This window comes from Mobula hypostoma, chromosome 8 (genome assembly GCF_963921235.1).
Source record: "Mobula hypostoma chromosome 8, sMobHyp1.1, whole genome shotgun sequence".
NCBI classification, from domain to species: Eukaryota; Metazoa; Chordata; class Chondrichthyes; order Myliobatiformes; family Myliobatidae; genus Mobula; species Mobula hypostoma.
Genome location: NC_086104.1, coordinates 68,217,456 through 68,238,283, shown reverse-complemented (window position 1 = coordinate 68,238,283; position 20,828 = coordinate 68,217,456). Strand labels below are relative to the sequence as shown.

General features: G+C 40.1%; 1 protein-coding gene across 2 annotated transcripts in view; it reads left to right on the top strand.

Moving 5' to 3' along the window:
- Positions 1 to 353: 353 nt before the first annotated feature.
- Positions 354 to 20,828, top strand: part of nup133 (nucleoporin 133) — a 57,551-nt gene continuing 37,076 nt past the window's right edge. For both annotated transcript variants that reach the window (XM_063056043.1, XM_063056042.1), the window contains exons 1-8: positions 354 to 699; positions 5,651 to 5,769; positions 12,520 to 12,623; positions 14,063 to 14,161; positions 17,110 to 17,241; positions 18,031 to 18,201; positions 18,393 to 18,548; positions 19,329 to 19,399. In XM_063056043.1, the coding sequence (XP_062912113.1) occupies positions 533 to 699; positions 5,651 to 5,769; positions 12,520 to 12,623; positions 14,063 to 14,161; positions 17,110 to 17,241; positions 18,031 to 18,201; positions 18,393 to 18,548; positions 19,329 to 19,399 (1,019 nt within the window). In that variant the 5' untranslated portion in view covers positions 354 to 532. The remainder of the gene's footprint in view (positions 700 to 5,650; positions 5,770 to 12,519; positions 12,624 to 14,062; positions 14,162 to 17,109; positions 17,242 to 18,030; positions 18,202 to 18,392; positions 18,549 to 19,328; positions 19,400 to 20,828) is intronic.

Here is a 20,828-nt window from a genome sequence, read left to right as displayed (position 1 = left end):
ACTAATCCTTTTGTGATAATTAATATATCTATTAAAGTGGATGAAAACTAGAAGATATAGAACATTTAATTTTTTGAAAGACTACATAGGGCAGTGAAACCAACATGTGGAACAGGGTAATGTCGCACTTGGCACTGGATCCGCCCTGTTGGCAGGCTCTGGTCATTCGGGCACCGCATGGATCGGGTTTTGGGTGTCTCGACCTGTTTATAATTTCCAGTGTTGCTGTTCGTATTTCACATTTCCGCCCTCTGATTTCCGATGACCAATCAAGAGTGCTGTTACATTTGCACTGTCTCAGTTCGACCACTTGACGAGGCTTTTACTGCACCGTGCTGGGACCAATAGTATGGAGATGGTCGTTCGCGCAGCCGCAGTGTTTGAGGGGGTTGGTGTGTGCGGGAGTTTGAGAAGCGGCGAGGGAGACCGGGTGTGCGGGATTTGATATCGGCGCTGCGCTGTCGGCAACCGGAGGCCAAGCTCCAACCCCAGCAGCAGGTTCAGCGTGTGCGCGGCTACCGCTGATCTCGCTATGTTTTCACCGCGGACGCCTGCAAGTGCCAAGAGGCCTCAGGCGAGCTGCCACGGGTCTCCGCTGCCTCGCAGCGGCGGCGGATTCACGGTGCCCGGACGGCGGAGTGTGCCGGCTGGAGGAGCAGGGGTTTTATCGCCGGCCTGGCGGGCCAGTCTGTGTAACCGGTGAGTGCGAGCGGTAGCTGGACTCTGGCGGTCCCTGGCTGCAGCTGGTTGTTCTAAGAACTGTCTTGGTTTGGATTACTGTAGTTAAGGTGCGAATCAGGCCTCTTACTAGCACAGTAACATAAGAATATCCTCGGTGGCATTCACTTTTCATAGGCCGATCATAAATTCCTAAACTATCCAGCTGTCGGTATCTATCGATTCACGAACAGACTCAAAATGCTGTAGCAATTCAGCAGGTCAGGCAGTATATATGGAAGAAAATGAACCGTAAACATCTCATGCCGAGACCTTTCATCGGGATCATGGTGGGTTAATATTCCGAGATGTATCTATTTCAATGTAAGGGATGTTGTAGGTAAGGCAGAGGAAGTATGGATTAGCCCGTGGAATTATTATGTTGTGGCCAAGCAGTTGGCTGCAAGAGAAGTTGGGCTGGCAGCTGTGTTCTGGGGTTCTGATGTTTTAGATAGATCTGTATTTTTCATAATCATTTATGAATAGTTTATATCTCACCACACTAAACACGCTCATGTAAAAACATTAAAATCTGCAGATCCCTGCATTTAAACAAGCTTCAGTCTATGTTGATGTGATGTACTGAAACCTGTAAGGCCCTTTTTTCCTGGCCTTGTATGTAGTACATCAAGTGCCTTTGGGGGAAGTACAGACAGACTACTTCTGCTGTCCCAGTTACAGTCTCGAAAATTCTACTTGCCTCTCTTTAGGGAAGAAAATTCTGTTCATTTCCTGGTCTCTGATATATGGCTTCAGATATACCACTGATGGATTCTTCTGAAAAAGGGCAATCAGGGACGTACAATAAGTAACACACATCAAAGTTGCTGGTGAACGCAGCAGGCCAGGCAGCATCTCTAGGACGAGGTATGGTCGACACCAGCAACTTTGATGTATGTTGCTTGAATTTCCAGCGTCTGCAGAATTCCTCGTGTTTACATACAATAAGTGATGTTTTTGTCATCAGTTCCCAGATGCCACAGAGGAAAATTGAATAACTAAAATGGTTACATGAAGTTAAACATCACCATTTATGTGTCAAGCCATGTTGATGTTGCCATATGGTTTTGTAAATCGAGGTCTACTGAAATGCAAAGTGGGGTCTGGCCAGGACATGTCCTGATTGCAGACAGTCCAGACCTCACCACACTCCAAGAACTCTCAATATTTCCCAGCCATGATCTATACATCCCACTCTTTCACAGTTCCTGTGTCTTGAACAGACATGCACTGCCTCTGATCTCATTGATTTTGCTCTCAAATACTGAACTTGATGGGCCTTGCAGATCCTGTTGGATTTGGGTCAGATGGCGACCCGCAGTTTCAAAATGTGCTGTCTCATTGTTGCGAATGATAGACTTTGCTGACCCTATAATTCCTTATTTTTAACCACTATCCTATCTGCTGGTACAAAAATAGAGGATACTTTGGAGGATTCTCAGTGCTAAAGGAGGCTAGTCAGCCCATTGTATCTGCGCAAGCTCTCCATTGGAGTAACTTTTATTCCACCCTCTCCCCTTTACATATTTTTCTTCACCAGGTATGTCTCCAATCGTCTCTTGAAGGCCACAGTGGAACCTGCTCCTGGTTATCTGAAGTCAACCCATTTCAGATTCCAACCATAATCAGCTTTAATCTAATTTATGATTTTTCCTTGATTTTTGTGTCATGAGTTTTCTATCTCTCCACCAAAGAGAACAGCCCACCGCTGTCCAATCTGTCCAGGTTCCTCATTATTTTATATAGAGTCATAGAAAACTACAGTATAGAAACAGGCCCTTTGGCCCATCTCGTCCATGCCTCACCATTTAAATTGTCCAGGCCCATCGACCTGCACCTGGATCATAGGCTTCCATACCCCTCCCATCCACATACCTGTCCAAACTCCTCTCAAACATTGAAATCAAAATCGCGTCTACCATTTGCACTGGCAGTTCACTCCACACTCTCACCAGCCTCCGAGTGAAGAAATATCTTCTTGTGTTCCCCTTAAACATTTCACCATTCCCCATTAGCCCATTACCCCCAGCTGTAGTCTCACCCAACCTCAATGCTTGCATTTACCTTAACCATACCTCTCTATCAAATCTCCCCTCAATCTTCTACATTCTAGAGAGTAAAGTTCTAACTTACTCCATCTTTATAAGTCGGGGCCTTCAGTCCTGGTAACATCGTTGCAAATTTTCTCTGTACTCTTTCAATCTTATTTACATCTTTCCTGTAGGTAGGTGACCAAAACTGCACCCAGTACTGCAAATTAGACCTCACCAACATCTTGTACAATTTCAACATAACATCCCAACTCCTGTACTCAATACTTTGATTTATGAAAGTCAATATCCCAAAAACTCTCTTTACGATCCTATCTACCTGTGATGGCACTTTCAACGAATTATGTACCTGTCTGCCCAGATCCATTTTTTCTACCACTCACTGTGTAAGGCGCACTGTGGCTGGTCCTCTCAAAGTGCAACATCTCACACTTGTCTGCATTAAATTCCATCTGCCATTTTTCCAGCTGGTTCAGATCCCACTGCTAGCTTTAATAGACTTCCTTGCTGTCCACTACACCCCCAATCTTAATGTCATCCACAAAGTTGTTGACTCAGTTTACCACATTATCATCCAGATTGTTGACATAGAAAACAGCCAACAACAGACCCAACACTGATCCCTGTGGCACCTCATTAGTCACAAGCCTCCAGTCAGAGAGGCAACATCTACTACCACTCTCTGGCTTCTCCCACAAAGCCAGTGTCTAATCCAGTTTACTGCCTCATCTTGAATGCTGAACGACTGAACCTTCTTGACCATGTGGGATCTTGTCAAATGCCTCACTATAAGTCCATGTAGGCAACATTCACTGCCTTGCCTTCATCAACTTTCATGGTAACATCCTTGAAAAACTTTACAAGATTGGTTAGTCAAGACCTACCGTGTACAAAGCCACGCTGACTATCCTTAATCAGTCCCTCTCTATCCAAATACTCATATATCTGGTCTCTTAGAATACCTTACAATAACTTTCCCACTACTGATGGCCTATAATTTCCTAGTTTATTCTTGGAGCCTTTCTTAAACAGTGGAACATTAGCTATCCTCCAATCCTCCGGTGCCTTACCTGTTGCTAAGAATGATTTAAATATCTCTGCTAGGGCCCCTGCAGTTTCTGCACTTGCCTCCCACAGTGTCCAAGGTCCTAGGGATTTGTCCACTCTAATTTGCCTCAACATGGTGAACACCACCTCCTCTGTCATCTGTGGTAGGGTCCATGACCTCGCTGCTGCTTTGCCTCACTTCTGTAGACTCTGTTCCCATCTCCCGAGTAAATACAGTTGCAAAAATCCATTTAAAATCTTCCCCATCTCATTTGGCTCAACACATAGATTACCAAAGGACCAATTTTGTCCCATATAATCCTCCTTTTGCTCTTAACATATCTGTAGAAGCCTTGAGGAGTCTCCTTTACCCTGTCTGCTAGATCAACTTCATGGCTTCTGTTCGCCTTCCTGATTTCTTTCTTAAGTGTTCTCTTGCATTTCTATCATCCTCTGACACTTCATTTGTTCCTACCTCCCTAAACCCGTTGTCTTTACCTTTCATTCTGAAAGCACATATGCTCTGTTCTCTGAAAATTTCACTTTTGAAGGCCTCCCACTTACCAAGTACACCTTTGCCAGAAAAACAGCCTGTCCCGATTCACACTTGCCATCTGTAAAGTAACTTATAACTCTAGTCCTTCAGCCCAAGAACCATTTTCTTATATCTTTTGTCAACCCTTAGTTGAAGCTAGACCAATGTTTTATAATGGTTCAGCATAGTTTTTTTGTCTTCATTCTTGGAATATAATTTACAGAAGATAATGTTGTGAAAACAGATTAAATCCTCTCTCAGTTGTTTGTTTATTTACCATTCTAATCTGTACTGTATATATGGTAAAAGTATAGCACAGAAGCAGGGCCAGGATGCCAATTTAAACTACTGTTTGCAATAAATGGCAGGGCCATCAGAAACATTCATGTACCAAAGGTTCTTGGAGTGCTAGACCAAGGCCTCCTGAAAGTGGCAGCACAAATAAATAGGGTGGAATTTGTAGTCATCAGTCAAGTGCTGAGTATAAATCTGGAGAAGGTACATTACAGCTTTTGTCAGGTCACATTCTGCAGTACTGTGGGCAATTCTTGTTGCTGTATGAGGGAAAGATTGGAGGCTTTGGGATAGTTGCTGAAAGAAGTTCACAGGGATTTTGCCTGAATTGGAGAGTATTTGCTATAAGAAGAGGTTGGGCAAACTTGGGATATTTTGTCTGGTGTGTCAGAGTCTGAGGGGCAACCTGACAGAAATATGTAAAATTATGAGATTCATAAATGGGATAAATGTCAAGAGTCTGTTTCCTGGGATGGAAAAGTCAAATACTGGAGAGCATGGCTTTAAGGTGAGAGAGGGAAAGTGTAAAGGAGATATACAAGGCTAGTTTTTTTTTTACATTGTTGCACTGGCATTGCAGATGGCTGGATCATGCTGCCCAGGGAAGTGGTGGAAACATACATTGGCAACACTTAGATGGGCACAAAAACATGCAGGGGATGGAGAGAGATGGATGACTTGCAGTCACGTGGCATTAGTTTGAATTGGCAGCATGGTCAGTGCAGACACCGTGGATCAAAGGGCCTGTTGTGGTGTGTAGTGTGTTGCTCTGTGTCTATGCCGAATTGTTTCCTGGGGTCTACAGTTATATTTTCTACCGTGTTCCATTTTATATAAATCAGTGAGCAATACCGCTCTTGTAAGTATTGTTTTCATTTTCTTTAAATCCTGTAAGTTAAATCCCTGTAGATTTGAATTATTTGTCTGCCTATGCGTCTCCAGGCTAGCTTTATGATTTAAATTTAGTTACAATCGTAAATTTTGTTGTTTTTTTTTGTCATCTTAGTTCAACGCCAACCAGAGGAGCACAGTATCAAACAGTTGCTGAGACACTTAACTATGAAATAAGAAGTTTTGGATCTTCCCTTCCTGTTAAGGTTATGGAGGCCATAACTCTAGCTGAAGGTATTTTGTTTATTATGAAGAAATTAAATGATGTATAAAATATTGTCTCCATGCTGTGTTGTATGCAAATTTAAATATTTGCTAAGCAGATCGTTTCCACATGTCTCCTTGCTTTTGTTCCCCTGATAACGACCTTAAAGCAAACTAAAAGCAAACTAAAAGCAACTGTTTATTTTTCTAACTTCTGGACTGAGAAAAGGGATGTTGTACTTTGATTAGAATTCCTGCAACCAAGGTGGTAATGTTTGAACCTTTTTATTGCAATATCTTTGTCTTCTGCCAATATTTTGTGCCTCAAAGTACTTAGCCACAAACATTCTGGAATGGATGCTGTATTTGCAGTATCTTTGCAAAGACACAACAGCATTACTTCCTATCCCTGATATTACTGAAGTAGAACCCGCTACAATTAAAAGGCGGCTATCTGCGCCCAGTGTCACCTTTAGAAAGCAGAGATTGGAGCATGTATAAAATAATGGGATAATCTCATTGCTGTCATGTGATCAGTGTCACTATTCAGTATTAATAATTCAAAAATATTCCTGTTCTTTTCATATTTTTTACTGGCAAATACACAAAGGTCAACATTCACATACCTGCACCATTTCTTCCATGTTCAGTCGAACAACTGGAATCAAGTTTTGGGGTTTATTGTGGGATTTTATTTTTTTCACACACACACTTCCTGTATTTTTTCCCATTATGGAGTTCCAGAACATGCACGTTTTCTATTTGGTTATATTCATCACAGCCATCTTTGATTAGCCCGCGATGGTATACGTGTATTGTCGTGTTTACGAATAATATCCAATGGTACTTAAACAGATAAATGTTATTAGTTGGAATGTACATGGCTGGAATCACCCTATTAAGCAAAGGAAGACTTTTAAAGTTATTAATCGATTCCAGCCCAATATAATTTTTGCTCAAGAAACGCATATCAGAACGGGCGATCAAAATAGATTTTTTAAAACACGGAAGGGCCTTCAATACCATGCTACTTGTCAAAACAAATCAAAGGGAGTATCTATTTTTATTAAATTTAATATTGTATTTATTCAAGAAGGCATTGTCTCAGATAATAATGGTAGATTTTTAATTATTAAAGGAACAATTTGTAATAGAAAAATTGTCCTGGTTAATCTATACAGATCTAATGTAGATGATCCTTTTTTTAAAAATGTATTTGGTTTATTACCAAACTTAAGTGAATATATGCTGCTGATGGGAGGTGACTTCAGCTGTTGTTTAAACCCTTTGATTGACAAGAGTTCAATGAATCAGCAGTTTCCGAGTCGTTCGGCAACACTTATTAATTCCTTTTTAATTGATTATGGTTTGATAGAAATCTGAAGAAATTTACATCCTAATGACAGAGATTATTCTTTTTATTCACAAGTTCATAATAAATATTTGAGAATTGATTATTTTATAGCTGATTTCCAATTTTTGTCCAAAGTCCAGAAATGTGAATATGATGCTATTGCAGTCTCAGATCATGTGCCTTTAAGCTTAACTTTTGTGTTAAATGATGTTAGTAATGTAAACTTGCCTCGGTGCTTTCCAGAAAATTTATTACAAAGTTCAGACTTTGTTAAACTTATAGAGATTCAGATAAGAGATTTCTTTCTTCTTAATAATACGGGAGATGTATCAAAATTGATTATATGGGATACACTTAAAGCATATTTGCAAGGTCAAATAATATCTTATTTGGCTAAACTCAAGAAACAGACAAAAATAGAGTTAGATAGAATTTCAAAACTAATTAATGATCTGGATAATACTTATGCAGTTTCTCCTAATGTTGATTTATTTAAACAAAGAGTTGAACTTCAGTCACAATATAATTTACTGTTAACTTATCCTATTGAAAGAAATTTGCTTAAATTAAAAAGTCAATTTCATATGTTTGGAGATAAAAGTAACAAGCTATTAGCATCTCAACTTAAAGCAATTAGAGCTAAAAGACAAGTTTTAAAAATTCGTAAGGGAGATGGTAGTTTAGCTTGTAATTATGAAGATATTAATAAAATTTTTCAAGACTATTACAGTGAACTCTATAAATCTCAGTTTCCAGCTGATCCTTCTAATATGTATGTCTTTTTACAAAAGATTGATTTTCCTAGAATATCTGTTGAAGATCAGCATATTCTTGATGCTCCTTTTACTGAAAGAGAAATTCAGAAAGCTATTCTTTCAATGCAATCTGGTAAAGCTCCTGGATTGGATGGTTTTACTGTAGGATTTTATAAAAAATTTGAAGATTTGTTTACTCCTTATATGTTGGAAATGCTTAAAGATTCTTTTCTGCTAAGAGAGTTACCTTCCACATTTTATGAAGCTTCTATTTCTTTAATTCTTAAGAAAGATAAAGGCCCTACTGATTGTGCTTCATATAGACCTATTTCATTATTAAATGTGGATGCCAAAATTCTTTCAAGAATAATGGCTAATCGGATGGAGAATATACTAGCTAAAATTATTTCTCAGGATCAAACAGGTTTTATAAAAGGCTGTTATTCTTTTCCTAACACTCGGAGATTGTTAAATATTATATACTCATCCATCTCTAAGACTCCCCAATGTGTTGTTTCTCTAGATGCTGAAAAGGCATTTGATAGAGTTTCATTTCTTCAGTAAATAAATCAGACAAATAATTGCTGCTGATAAACTGTAATTAGGATCATTGTTAGAGGTCTCAGATCTGCTGAAAAATCATAGCACACAGGAAATGAAAAGGCTTTGGAGATATGAACTTCATAATGATAATTCACTGACTACTTAAATGGATTTCCAAAACACTTAACAGGCTTTGCCTATACTGAAATTGTGATTCTCACTGTCAGTTAAGATTCAAGATTGATACATGTCATTTCCAGTACACAAGTATAAAGATGAACGAAATAATTCTTACTCGAGATCCGATGATAAAATAAGATAATGAACACAATAATAAAAATAAACAAAATAAGACAAGAAGGCAATAATAAAACAACAGAATAAAAATAAATACCTGAGATAGCTTATGTACATTGATTGTATGTCCATAAAGTGTCATCAGGCAGAGGAGTGTGTACAGAAGGTGATAAAGTAGTGGTGGTGGTGGGTGTGGAGGAGCGGGTCAGTAGGTGCAGATGATGATTTGTCATACTGCTTGTGGAAAGTAACTTTTAGAGTCTGGTGGCCCTGGTGTGGATGCTGCATAGCCTCCTCCCTGATGGGTGTGGGACAAACAGCCCATGAGCAGGGTGGGTGGGATCCTTCATGGTTCTGGTGTGGATGCTATGTAGCTTCTTCTCTGATGGGTGTGGGACAAACAGCCCATGAGCAGGGTGGTGAGATACTTTATGGTGATACTAGCTCATTTCCAGCAACTTTCTATATGTGTGTCCTTGATGACAGGTAGGCTGGAGCCGGTGATACGTTGGGCAATTTTGACTACCTATTGACGAGCTTTCCTGTCCGCCACTGTGCCTGTTCCATACCATGCAGTGATGCAGCATGTTGGCATGTGATTTGACAAGTTTGAGGATATATTTTCCAATATGGCTGTAGACATTGGAATGAAAACATTAATGAATTTGTGATTTCACCAGAGTCAGAATTATATCCTTGCAACTTGGGACTGTTATTCCTTGATCATTTGGTTTTGAATGCAACCAAAGAATTTAATATAATGAAAAGAATTTATCTCACCCCCTTAAATTTTAAGAAAATCCAGTGTATTTCTTGCTTCACAGGGATAAAGAGTAGGAGTTGCACTGTAGATGGCTGGTTTAAATGGGGGCATGGGGGTAATATAAGTGAGAGTAATATACAGTTGCAAGAAAAAGTTTGTGAACCCTTTGCAATTACCTGGTTTTCTTCATTAATTACTCACAAAATGTGATCTGATCTTCATCTAAGTCATCATAGAAACATAGAAAACCTACAGCACAATACAGGCCCTTCAGCCCACAAAGTTGTGCCGAACATGTCCCTGCCTTAGAAATTACTAGGCTTACCCATAGCCCTCTATTTTTCTGAGCTCCATGTACCTATCCAAAACTCTCTTATCCCTATCGTATCCACCTCAAGCACCGTTGCCAGCAGCCCAATCCACGCAATCACCACTCTCTGCGTAAAAAAACTTACCCCTGACATCTCCTCTGTACCAACTCCCCAGCGCCTTAAACCTGTGTCCTTTTGTGGCAACCATTTCAGCCCTGGGAAAAAGCCTCTGACTATCCACATGATCAATGCCTCTCATCATCTTATACACCTCTATCAGGTCACCTCTCATCATCCATCGCTCCAAGGAGAAAAGGCCGCGTTCACTCAACCTGTTCTCATAAGGCTTGCTCCCCAATCCAGGCAACATCCTTGTAAATCTCCTCTGCACCCTTTCTATGGTTTCCACATCCTTCCTGTAGGGAGGCGACCAGAACTGAGCACAGTACTCCAAGTGGGGTCTGACCAGGGTCCTATATAGCTGCAACATTACCTCTTGGCTGCTGTACACAATCCCACGATTGATGAAGGCCAATACACCGTATGCCTTCTTAACCACAGAGTTAATCTGCGCAGCTGCTTTGAGCATCCTGTGGACTCAGACCCCAAGATCCTCCTGATCCTCCACACTGCCAAGAGTCTTACCATTAATACTGTATTCTGCCATCATATTTAACCCACCAAAATGAACCACCTCACACTTATCAGGGTTGAACCCCATCTGCCACTTCTCAGCCCAGTTTTGCATCCTATCAATGTCCCACTGTAACCGCTTACAGCCTTCCACACTATCCACAACACCTCCAACCTTTGTGTCATCAGCAAACTTACTAACCTATCCCTCCACTTCCAGATCCAGGTCATTTATAAAAATCACAAAGAGTAGGGGTCCCAGAACAGGTCTCTGAGGCACACCACTGGTCACCGACCTCCATGCAGAATATGACCCGTCTACAACCACTCTTTGCCTTCTGTGGGCAAGCCAATTCTGGATCCACAAAGCAATGCCCCCATTGATCCCATGCCTCCTTACTTTCTCAATAAGCCTTGCATGGGGTACCTTATCAAATGCCTTGCTGAAATCCATATACACTACATCTACTGCTCTTCCTTCATCAATGTGTTTAGTCACATCCTCAAAAGTATAGATAAACACAATCTGCCTAAACTAATAACACACAAGCAATTGTACTTCTCTCGTCATTACTGAGTACACCATTTAAACAATCAGTCTAGGTTCAAAAAAGTATGTGAACCTCTGGGGTAATGCCTTCTACAAAAGCTATTTGGATTGGGGTGTTCCAATCAACGAGATGAGATTGGAGGTATGGGTTGCAGAGGTGCCTTGCCCTATATATAAAAAAAAAAGACACACAAAGTCAGGTTACTGACAGAGCCTGCTCTTCTCAAGAAAGATCTGTTTATGTGCACCATGTCTTGATCAAAACAATTTTCAGAGGACTTTAGAAGAATTATAGAGATGCATGAAGCTGAAAAAAGCTACAAAGGCATTTCTAAAGATCTGAGTGTTCATCAGTCCACAGTAAGAGAAATTGTCTACAAATTGAGGAAATTCAGTACTGTTGCTACTCTCTCAAGGAGTGGGCGTCCTGCAAAGATCACCACTAAGAGCACAACGTGCAACGCGGAAGGAGGTGAAAAAGAACCCAACGGTAACAGCAAAAGACCTGCAGAAATATCTGGAACTTGCTAAAGTCTCTGTTCATGTGTCCACTATAAGAAAAGCACTGAACAAGAATGGTGTTCATGGAAGGACACCATGGAGGAAACCATTGCTCTCCAAGGAAAAACGTTGCTGCACATGTCAAGTTTGTAAAAGACCACCTGGATGTTCTACAACACTTCTGAGACAATGTTCTGTAGACAGATGGGACAAAAGTTGAACTTTTTGGTCGAAATGCACACCGCTATGTTTGGAGGAAAAAGTGCACTGCGCATGAACCCCAAATCCTCATAACACATATGAAGCATGGTGGAAGGAGCATCATGGGTTGGGCTGCTTTGCTGCCTCAGGGCCTGGACAGCTTGCAATCGTTGACGGAGCAATGAATTCCAAATTGTATCGTGACATTTTACAGGAGAATATTAGGGTAGCGGTACATCACCTGTAGCTTAATAGAAGTTGGATGATGCAACAAGACAATGATCTGAAACACGAGTAAATCAATAACAGAATAATTTAAAAAGAAGAAACTTCGTGTTTTGAAAGGGCCAAGTCAGAATCTAGATCTTAACTCAATTGAGATGCTGTGGCTTGACCTGAAGAGGGCTGTTCATGCAAGGTATCCCGGAAATAATTGATGAACTGAAACAGTTTTGTTTGGAGAAATGGTCTAAAATTCCTCGAAGCCAATGTGCAGGATTAATCAACAGTTACTGGAAACGTATGGTTGAAGTTATTGCTGTACAAGGGGGTCACATCAGTTACTGAAAGCAAGGGTTCACATACTTTTTCCAACAAATACGTGTAATATAGGATTATTTTCCTCAGGAAGTAAATGAACAAGTATAATGTTTTTTTGTGTTATTTATTTAATTGGGTTCTCTATCTAGTTTTAGGACTTGCGTGACGATCTGATCACATATTAAGTCAATTTATGCAGAAATAGAGAAACTTGTAAAGGGTTTCACAAACTTTCTTGCACCACTGTAAGTCTAATTATTTTAATAAATGGATTTGTTTGAATCTATCTTAAGCAGAATTTAAGTTTTGTTGTTAATTGTATTTTGTTTCAGTGCATGAGCCATTAAGTGTTAAAATAAGTGAAACTGGATGGGCATGGCTTATCTGTGGTGAAAAACTAATTGTCTGGAAGGTTGGCCAGATGCCTGTTACTAAGGTAATAAACAGACAATATTCATATTTAAAGCTGTTATCAACTGTTTGTCCTGTACAACAATGCCACTCTGCTTCAACTCTTTGCCTGGAATGAGCTGACCAGCCTTGCATTAGCTTCTGAAATACAAGTGGTTTTGGTATACAAATTAACTTGTAGAGTTCAGGCAATTGCATTTCACTTTTGTAAACATGGATATGTTAGGAGTATAATCAATCAAAACCGGACCCACATTCTGATCCCACAGTTGAATCATTCCCGTCCATAATTTTAAAGCATTCTTTAAAAATAATTAGTGTGACTTGTGCGCAAAAAATAATGGTCATGTGTAGTGTTAGCTTAGTTCACAATTGTCATTCTGTCAGTGATTTTCCAGTTAGTTTATCTGAAAACTAGTCAAAATGGTATAGAAAAGCAAAAAATATCTGAAAGTGATCGAAAGGTGAAGCATACTCCTTCTGCTGCAACTTTATAGAGTAGTGATGAGATTGCATCTGGAGTACAGCAGACAGTGTTGATTCCCATGATTGAGGAAGGATCTGGTTCAGTGGGATTGGAGATTGTGCAGAGTTCACGAGATTGATTCCTCCAATGAAAGGATTAACATGTAAATAGGGGTTGACCAGACTCAAGCTTATTGGAATTCGAAAAAAATGATGGGTGATCTTGTTGAAGAGTCTAAAATTCTGAGTAGAATCGACAGAGCAGACACTTAAGATGTTTCTCTTGCGGGGTTATTGGGAACTAAAGGGCTTTGTATTAGAATAAAGGGTCACCCATTGAAAGCAATGAGGAAGATTTTTTTTAATTAGAGTTGTGAATCTCTGGAATTCTCCACCCCAAAGACCTGTGGAGGAAAAATCATTGCTCATATTCAAAACAGAGAACAACCGACATTTAAAAGTCAAGAGGGCCAGAGTTGGGAGAGTGGTCTTGAGGACAAGACTGGGTCAGTTATATTTGTACTGAAAGGCAGACGAAGCTCAAGGTGCTGATTAGTTTTGAAATGCTTCTGTTCCTTGAGTTCTCTGTCCTTTAGTGGAAGCATCCTGAATGATGTTTTAGAGGGAAAAGGTGGCAGCTTAATTATTGCTTTCAGTTTTGATTCTTTGTTAGTAGATTTCTCTTTTGATGCCTGAAATGCTCTCATCTCGCTAGCACTTAAAATGTTCCCAATTAATTCCATTGTGGATAAAGAGGTTGTTATTCACTTCAGAAAAAGAATGGTACAAGAAAGGCAAAGAAACAACCCAAACATATTGTTCATATTATTGTACGGAATTAATGTTAAATTGTAGTCAGCAAAATCTCCCTATTTGGCAAATGGTCTTCATTCCTTTGCGTTTTTTAAAAATATATAATGCCAAAACTAATAACTGGTAAACAAAATTGACTTCACTTTGCACGTCTTGAATTTAACTGAAGTTGTGTTTTTCTGACAGTTGTCAATTTGTAAAGAATTTCAATTGCCGCCTTGTGATCTTCCTTATGTGGCAGACCTGGTGGCTTTATCGCAACCAAATGAATACAGTTCCTTACAGGTGAGTACCAAGTTCAAAGTAAATTTATTATCCAAGTACAAGTACAGTTGCATCACCTTATACAGCCTTGTGGGCACACTCAGTACAAGAAACGTAATAGAATCTATCAGTGAAAGTCTCGCACCTAACAGGACGGAGAAACAACCAATGTGCAAAAAACGGCAAACTGCAAATACAAAAGAGAATAATAATAATAATAATAATAATAATAAATAAGCAATAAATATCAAGAACTTGAGATGAAAGGTTCTAAAAAAAAATGAGTCCATAGTTTGTGGGAACAGATCAGTGATGGGGCAAGTGAAGATGAATGAAGTTATCCTCACTAGTTCAAGTGTTTGATGGTTGAGGGGTAATAATTGTTCCTCAAACAGGTGAGGTGGGTCCTGACGCTCCTGTACCTTCTTCCTGATGGCAGCAGTGAGAAGGGTGAATGACCTAGGTGGTGGGAGTCCAATATGGTGGATGCTTCTTTCCTGCGATAGGGTCCAAGTAGATTTGGTCATTCATGCCGTGGGGTGGTGTTTCTCTATTAGACTGTGATGCAGTCAGTCAATATACTCTCCATCACACATCTATAAAAGTTTATCAAAGTTTCAGATGTCATGCAAATCTTCGCAAACTTTAAGGAAGAAGAGGCACTGCCATGCTTTCTTTATAATTGCACTTGCATGTTGATCTCAGGACAGATCTTCTGAAATGATAACACAGAGAAATTTAAAGTTGCTGACCCTGTCCACCACTGATCCCCCAAAGAGGACTGGCTCATGGACCTCCGGTTTTCTCCTGAAGCCAACAATCAGTTCTTTGGTCTTGTTGACATTGAGAGAGAGGTTGTCCTGGTGCCACTCAGCCAAATTTTCAATTTCCCTCCTATATGCTGGTTCGTCACTACCTTCGATTCGGCCAATGACAGTGGTGTCACTAGCAAACAAATCTGAATATAACATTGGAGCTGTGATTAACCTCACAGTGATCAGTATAAAGTGAGTAGAGCAGAGGGCTAAACACATGGCCTTGTGGTGTGGCTATGCTGAAGGAGATTGTTGAGGAGAAGTTGTTGCTAATTCAAACTGACTGGGGTCTGCAAGTGAAGAAATTGAGGATCCAATTGCGTAAAGAGGTACTAAGGCCAAGGTCTTGAAGCTCATTGATTAGTTTTGAGGAGATTATGTATGTGCACTGACAACAGCAGCTGTGGATCTGGTTTGTGAACAGTTGGCATTGTTCCAGGATTTGAGAGCACAATTCATGCTGCCACTGACATAAGGGAAGCCTGGAATCTTTAGGACAAAAATAGATCATTGTAATCGTCTGCTTACTGAAATTTATGGTCCATTATGTGTTAGCATTTCAAACAATGTTTCTACATTTTGCTGTATCTCTTAATTTTCTTCTTGTAAGCACTGAACTATCCTGCAAGGGTGAATGCTCTTTGCTTCAACTACTCGATGCAGGGCATGTTCCATACAATCAGCACACGATGTGTAGGACTTTATCATTTCCTTCATTTAGTTAATCTCTTTAGACTAATACTGATCTGTGTGGTATAGATGAGCAAAATAGATTCTATTTACAGTCTCTTCAGTGATGTCCTGAGTAGATGCATTCTCAATGCCAAAGCAGAACAGTGAAACTATCTCGAATGACATTTAGGTTTTCATTGCAAAAATCTAGACCAGTGGTCCCTAACCTCCGGGCTGCGGACCGATACCGAGCCACGAAGCATGCAGGGGTGCAGCGGCAGCCAGCGAGCACCCAGAACATCTTTAAGAAAAAAGCTGAAATAAACAAGCTAATTAATTAGGTGCTGCCCAGCACATAAATGTCGGCCCAGATCAGAGGCGATCGGTCGGCAATCACCTCTGATCTGGGCCGACACTTACGTGCTGGGCGGCACCTCATTACTCAGCTTCTTTATTTTGGCTTTTTTCTTAAAGATGTGCTGGGTGCGCTCCGCCTACCGCTGTACCCCTGAATGCTTCGTGACCTGGAGGTTGGGGACCACTGATCTAGACGACTAACTAACGTGGAGTATAAGTAATAGCCTCTCTCTGTTCTTCCATGGTCTTCTTTCTTCTCCTGTTAGATTCCCACTTCTCCAGCCTTGTATCTCTTTGACCAATCAACTTCTCAGCACTTTACTTCACCCCTCCCCCTCCAGGTTTCACCCATCACCTTGTGTTTCTCCCTCCCCTCCCCCCACCTTTAAAATCTACTCCCCTTTTTTTCTCCAGTCTTGCTGAAAGGTCTCGGCACAAAACATCAACTGTACTCTTTTCCATAGATGCTGCCTGGCCTGCTGAGTTCCTCCAGCATTTTGTGTGTACTGCTTGGATTTCGAGCACCTGCAGATTTTCTCTTGTTTGTGATTGACCATTCTTTTCTGACCTCTTACATTAACAAAGTTTTCACCCACCGTTGCTACTCACTGGATAATTTTGTTTTTCGCATCCTCTGTAAACTCTGGAGACATGTGCATGAAAATCCTAGGAGATGAGCAGTTTCTGCGATATTCAAACCGCCCCATCTGACACCAATGATCATTCCACGGTCATAGTCACTTAGATCACATTTCTTCCCCATTCTGATGTTTGGTCTGAACAATAACGGCATCTTGACTTCATGCTTTTATGTATTGAGTTGCTGCCACGTGATTGGCTGATTAGTTATTTGAATTAATGAGCAGGTATTGTTAATTAAGTGGCTTATGAATGTATATATAATATATCAAGAGGTTCTTTGTTCATGGATCTGTATAGTTTAAACGTAGTTCTTTGTAAGTTAAGACATCCTTAACATTGAACTGCTGAATTATCTTTGAACAATCACTGATTTGTGTGTGATTATGATTTCTGTATTTCCCGTCATGTTATATTCATCAGAAATAAAAATGCCAGTACATTCATTTGCTGTTAAAATAGTTCTTTCGCTGTTCTGTTTTTCAGTGTGTATCTGTGATGGCAGTTTCCAGGAGGGGAACGATATGTTATTGGTCCAGTCTGACCCATGAGGAATCTTGCACAGAAACAACAGTAGATTTTGGCAGTGCTGATTGGAAGTGTCTAACTGGTATAACGGTTAGTACTTTTACAGGAATCCATAGTTTGTGGGGGTAGAGGTATAGTTGCTGAGGCTTTCTGATTTGCAACCTGATAACATCATGTTTTATTGTGCACACTCATTACTTCAAATTTTTTTATGAGCATATATAAAATATTATTTGAAATGTGAAATTACATCCTTATAGTAATGTGAAATATTGTTCCTTTCTACACTGTGGCACATTGGGCAGCAACCTTGATGTCTTTTAGCATTTTTGTCTGTTTTTTACGAGGCCAAGTTGCTAGCTCGATGTTCAACCCAGTGCAGATGGAAAGCGTGCAAGGAGCTGGCCGGAATCGAACCTGGGACCACTCGCCTCAAAGTCTGGTGTGGATGCCACTACACCACCGGCCAGTGAAATATGCAAGCTGCTATTACCTGGAAGACCGAAGCCCTGGTTTCCCCATGTATCAACAATTTTCTTTCACAGACCATGGTGTTTTGAAGGCATAAAGTGTCCCGTTATCAAATATATACAAGCTGTCAGTGTATAGAGTTCTCCGAATCTGGCTAAAGTGGCTGCATGTCAAAATCAAAGAACAAGAGAAGGGAGTGAATAAATCTAATTTAAGATTGCTTCAAAACAAATGTGCTAGTAATTTGGTGTGTGATTTCATTTATTAGGAGCTTTTTCACCTGTGAAGATAGTGTCACGGATTGTAACTCAAGTAGTTTTGTTTTGGATTCATGCGTGTGCATTGCCAAAATCTCATTTAATGTTGTATTAATTCTGATAAACTGTCATTGGTTGTATTTTGATTTAGGGAGGTGGATTTATTCTTGCTTCCCAACAAAACAATTTGCTGAGATTAACACCAGATAGTTTGGGAAGAGTGAGTTTCCGCCCTGTGCAACAAGGGCAGGGTATGCTTTCGGGATTAGGCCGCAGGGTTTCATCACTCTTCGGCATTTTGACACCAACTGCCAATGATGTGGTAAGACTTTAACTGTATGAATCTTCATACACTAACTTGCTTGTTAGGTTTATTCTTTTGTAGGACACTGTAAATAAACTTGCTATTTTTCCAGTGCAAGTTAAAAGCAGTTAATTCTGAATCATTGCTGCTTGCTTTCGTAAGTAATGTATGCTTTCTTGCTTGTGACATTTCTTTCCTTCCTTTGACAGTTAAGCTCTGTGCTGTGGGATGATGAGAACAAATACCTCTATACCCTGACTAATTCTAGTCTGAATAAATGGGAAGTGGATGAGACATCTGAACGGCATATTTTCAGTTGGGAACTAAACAGATCCATGAAAGAAGACCTGGGATATTCCATTTGGGTGAGAAGTTCACTGATCTTATCAGTGGTGATCTACAGCCATTTGATGCACACAAGTTGATCCCAAGCAAAATGCCATAGTTTAATTATCTGAGCTAGATTGATAGATGTTTGCCTCATAACCAATTTGCCCGATTTTATTATGGCCTTGTCAACAGTGGTTTGATACAAGTGTACTTCATGGTTTCCCTTGTGAAGAAGGATGAACTTATAGAAGCATGGAAAACACATGCAATCAAACAGAAAACGTTCATGTCAATCAGCCCTAAATGCAATATGTGTACACGTATGTATGATCAGTGGGGCCAGATTGAATGGGAAGTGGATCAGTGTGATGACCTTGCTCAGTTCCCAGAGCAAGCTCCATATCAGGGTAGACAGAAAAATCTTAACTAAATGGAATCTCCTGCTAGTCTACAATCTAAAAATATCTTTCTGGCCATTGCCTCTGGGGCACTGGCATTATCATTATCCTGCAGAAGTATGTGAAAGTCATATCTGAACATTGCAGTACAATATGTAACAATGTTTTGAAAATACTTCAGATGCAGAGGGCTCTGAGGTACTGTGATGTGGAAGGGCAGAACTGCAGATTTGTCTGTCAGATCCAGCGTTTGTCAATGAGGTAACTTGACTGTATCCTGGAGGATTGTTTAGATGTAAATGTGTATTCAAGACTTTATCATTAATTTGACAGCTCCATCTCAACAAAGGAAAATGTAACAGAAAATTTTATCCCTCATGTGGATTGTCATAGTAACAAATCTTTTACCAAATCTAGGGAGCTGATGAAAATTATGAAACCAGTAAGTCTGGAATCAATACACAGTATCTGGATTTGCAACTGAGCAAGTAAGTGGAATCCTTGTTAATGCAATATTTTTGAAGTGCTTCTGTGATTGGCAGTAACTGTTTCTATGTCAAGCATTTCCAACAGATAGAACGTTTAATTGAATGGGAAAAAGGGAAGGGCATTTTCGCAAGACCTTGAAACACAAAGTCTATTTTGCCCATCAAGCTCTTTCCTTTTTGCAGACTCCATTTAGCCTCATTATTAGTCTGTATGTCAAAACTGACAGATCCAAATTTGAAAATTTGAAGAAAGCTAAGGTTCACCCTGACAGCAGTGGTTTTGAACTTGAAACTAGTTACAATTTATTCTATCCATATGAGAATTCTATCTTGTTGCCTGCATCAATTTCTAGAGTTGAGAATCAGATTTATTATTGCTGAATTATGACATGAATTTTGTTGTTTTACCACAGCGCAAAGACATAAAATTACTCTCAATTACAAAAGTATATAAGTTGTGTAAAAAAAAAAAAAGTTGTTCCAGCAAGGCATGAACTATACATGAAAGTTGTGGCAACACTAGTGAGAAATGAGGTACAAAATGGAAGGGGCTCACCAGAGGTGAGCATGTGGATACGGAAAGTGAAGTTGGAATTGGGAAGGAGCACTGAATGGGATGGGTGTGGTGAGCGGAGGATCAGCACAAATTCATTCCAGTAGATCCCATGTTTATGGAACCAGCTTTCTCACTTCTCAATGCTGAGTTAAACCTTTTCTCATGGTATAATTGCAGCTCATTTTCATGTGTTATTTTCTTTTACCTGCTTAAGGCTTAGGTTTGTATCTGGTTGTGTTCACTTCACCATATGTCAGCGCAGTGTGTGGTTACTTTCTTGTACCATTAAGCAAGAGTTTGATCAAACTATTCTGCAAGCTGAGGTCTGTTGTGCATGATGCAAGGTTGTTTTTTAAACTTTTATCCCACTTTGTGCACTCATTCACCTGCTCAATCTCATTGTAGTTGTCTATTTGATAAAGGCTGAACTTTAGCATTCCTTGTTTTAAAAATGCAGGATTTTTTTTAAATTCCAGCATTATATAGGCGTCCGTTAGTCTCATGAGACCATGGATTTGCGCCTTGGAAGGTTTCCAGGGCGCAGGCCTGGGCAAGGTTCAATGGAAGACCAGCAGTTGCCCATGCTGCAAGTCTCCCCTTTTCATGCCGCCAATGTTGTCCAAGGGAAGGGCACTAGGAACCATACAGCTTGGCAGCGGTGTCGTCACAGAGCAATGTGTGGTTAAGTGCCTTGCTAAAGGACACGCGCGCTACCTCAGCTGAAGCTCGAACTATCGACCTTCAAATCACTAGACAAATGCCTTAACCACTAGCATAGAAACATAGAAAACTTACAGCACAATACAGGCCCTTCGGCGCACAAAGTTGTGCCAAACATGTCCCTACCTTGGAAATTACTATGCTTACCCATAG